The following is a 2,963-nucleotide window of genomic DNA, read 5'->3' as shown; positions in this document are numbered from 1 at the left end:
TTTTATTGAAGAAAATATGAAAATCGATCTTCAATGTAGAAATATAGATTTAAATATTATTTTATTTATTATATTAAATATAATTTATTTTATTTAATATTTTCACTAAAATAAAATAAATATATATATTAATAAGATACTTTATTTCGTTTTTATAAATATATAAAACATAATACTTCCATAATACAAATATTAAATTATTAAAACTATTAAAAATTGAATTTTCTTGCTTTTTCTCTTATTTATCATTCATATCTGAAAGAGAAATATAGGCAAGATTTAAGAAATACGCGTCACAAGTATTTATAAATTCTTGGATCCGGCAATAAATAAAATTGTTGAAATGCCTGTCAGTTATTGCACGTTGTTTGATGATAATACCGGAAGATCGTCGTCTCGGCGTCTAAATCGTGGTATAAATTACAAACGGTGGCCTGGACAGGATGTCGCGCACGCCAAGGGCCGTCTTCTACACTCGGATCCGTTTAACATTTGTGAATCCTGCCGGAAGTTTGCCCACACTGGCTAGTATAGAATTGAAGCAATTGACTTCGTGTACATGCTTTATACTCGCGGTTAACCTATGAGAATAACCGCCCTCACAACTTTGCTTCGTAAATTCGCACCTACGCATTTACAATAATTACTATTTCAAACTATCTGTCGGAATTATCATGTGAAATTCCCTCTCAAAAAGAAATTTCAATCAATGCTTGTTTTTTTATGTATGATAAAAAAATTGAATATTATTATATATATCATTATTTTTAATTTCTTCGATTATTTACTTTTTTATATAACAATTTATCATTTAATAATAAAAGTTAAAATTGATAAATTTTATAATTTTATATTAATTATTTTAAATTTGTAAGGTTTATAAAATTTTATTTATTTATAAAATTTTACTTATTTTATTATCAGATTTTTAATTGACATGTAAAAAAATTTAGATGTAGATATAATTATTATGATTATAAAAAAACTTATAAATTATAACTTATAAAATTTCGCTATTATATTATAAATATTAATTCACTTACTATTTTTTATAATAATATTAAAATAATATAATAATAAGTGTTACAAAACTCTATTTTAACATAGAATGCTGCTTTAAATCTCATGCTTCTTCCTGTCTATCCAAGTAGAATAAATTTATTTTATTTTTTGTTCAAACAAATAGCTTGCATCAATGTAAAATATTAGAATAAACATATATAAATCGATCGATATAGAATCGTTGCAAATTGCATGTTAAATAATACATTTAACCTAGGAACTCCTTAATATTCATTCATATAACTAAAGAATAATAGGATTTTGTAACTTCCAATTATCGCTATCGATAACTTTGTATAATGACTCTTTTACTTTCTAATTCTATATACATTTTACTTCACTTTTCTCATTATCTATATGCATTTATAAAAAACATAAAATGAAATTAAATGATTTATTATTTTTTTAATACATTATAAAATAATATTTTACGCATGGATGAGTATGCATTATTGATTTCTCAAACTGAGGTGTTTAATTAATGTGTATAAATTATAAAAAAATATTAGAACTATATTTGGAGAAAATTTTGATCATTAAATTATATTAAATTTTTAATAATAATTTCCAAATATAAATTTTTCTGTTGAATATTTATATTATAAAATATATAAAATATAATAATATACAAAAAATAAGTGTTTAAAAAAGATTTGTAATCTCAAGTTCTTAAAATTTTACAAAATCTTAGAACTCTAGAATTTATAATCCTACAGTTATAAACTGTATATCGTAATTATAAACTATCATATTAGGATAAAGGTAAAAAAAATTAAATAATATATTCTTCGATTTTATAGTTTTTGAAACTCTTGAATATTCTTAAAGAATTTTAAAATTTTTTATATATATAATGTTATTTTTTCTAGTTTTAAATTTTTAGAGTTCTTGATTTCTCCAATTTTAGAAATTTAAACTTTTAGAATTTAATTATATATTTATATTATTTCCTCTATTTAAAAATATTTATAAATTATCATTAATAGTTATTTTCAAACATTTTCTCCAAATGCATGTCTTTTAACATATATGTCCTGTATAACGTGTATAATGTGTACATAGTTTTTATTAATGACATGTCAATGCATGATCTGAAGAAATCACAAACTGCTACAGGCAAACAAAAAAATATTTTCATTAGAAAAAAAAATTGCATCTATAAATATAGATTTATTTATATGCAAGAACTCTGGAATGTGTTTGGGATACACACAGAGGGTGAAAGAAAGAAAAAGCGAAAGAAAAATGGTGCCTGAGTTGTTATAATTAGTGATCATCCTACTATTCGATGTTCGCCACTGCTCGCTGCTCTGCTAGTAAAACCTGCGATGCGCGAATGACAAAAAACATTGTACATATAGGTAAGGCCGGTCGGCTGAGTGACATCATTGTTATCATTTAGTACGTTTGTTCTTGTCGCTGAACCCTGCAGACGAGCGTCCCGAGGTCCCTGAGGCGCAGAGGACCCGGGTCATGGACCAAGGTGAGTCCTAGTTCTGCACATCAAAACAGCACATCATTTTTTACGTTAGTTTTTTTCTTAAATATTTTTTTTAACAGTGTTATTTATTCACCTGTTACGGGGATCCTTATAAATTTCTTATTATGTAAATATACATATATTTATATTATTTAATATAATTAATATTTTTTTTAAATTTTTTTTTTATTATTTATTTTTATTTATTATTAAATGTAATAAGACATTTGAATATACAGTATACTTTTTAAAATAATTTAGTAGAAAACTTTGAAGAAGTTGCCTGATATGTATGGCATGAAAGAAATTTACGAAAAAAATTCATAAATATTGTTAAGTTTTTAAAAAATTATTTTACTTATTATATATAATAATAATATAAAATGAATCATATATTGTAACAATATAAAATTGAATCATA

At 23.3% G+C, this 2,963-nt stretch overlaps 1 protein-coding gene across 2 annotated transcripts in view; it reads left to right on the top strand.

The window, feature by feature from the left end:
- The window catches only part of LOC102675342 (SPARC-related modular calcium-binding protein 1), a 41,407-nt gene that overhangs the window by 34,880 nt on the left and 3,564 nt on the right, over positions 1–2,963 (top strand). The window contains exon 5 of one of the 2 annotated variants that reach the window (XM_006624445.2): positions 2,495–2,545. In XM_006624445.2, the coding sequence (XP_006624508.1) occupies positions 2,495–2,545 (51 nt within the window). Of the gene's footprint in view, positions 1–2,464; positions 2,546–2,963 lie in introns of both variants that reach the window. The other variant, XM_006624444.2, reaches the window with a different exon arrangement.

Source organism: Apis dorsata, unplaced genomic scaffold (assembly GCF_000469605.1).
Source record: "Apis dorsata unplaced genomic scaffold, Apis dorsata 1.3 scaffold_1058, whole genome shotgun sequence".
NCBI lineage: Eukaryota > Metazoa > Arthropoda > Insecta > Hymenoptera > Apidae > Apis > Apis dorsata.
This window is presented reverse-complemented; position numbering and strand designations above follow the sequence as displayed.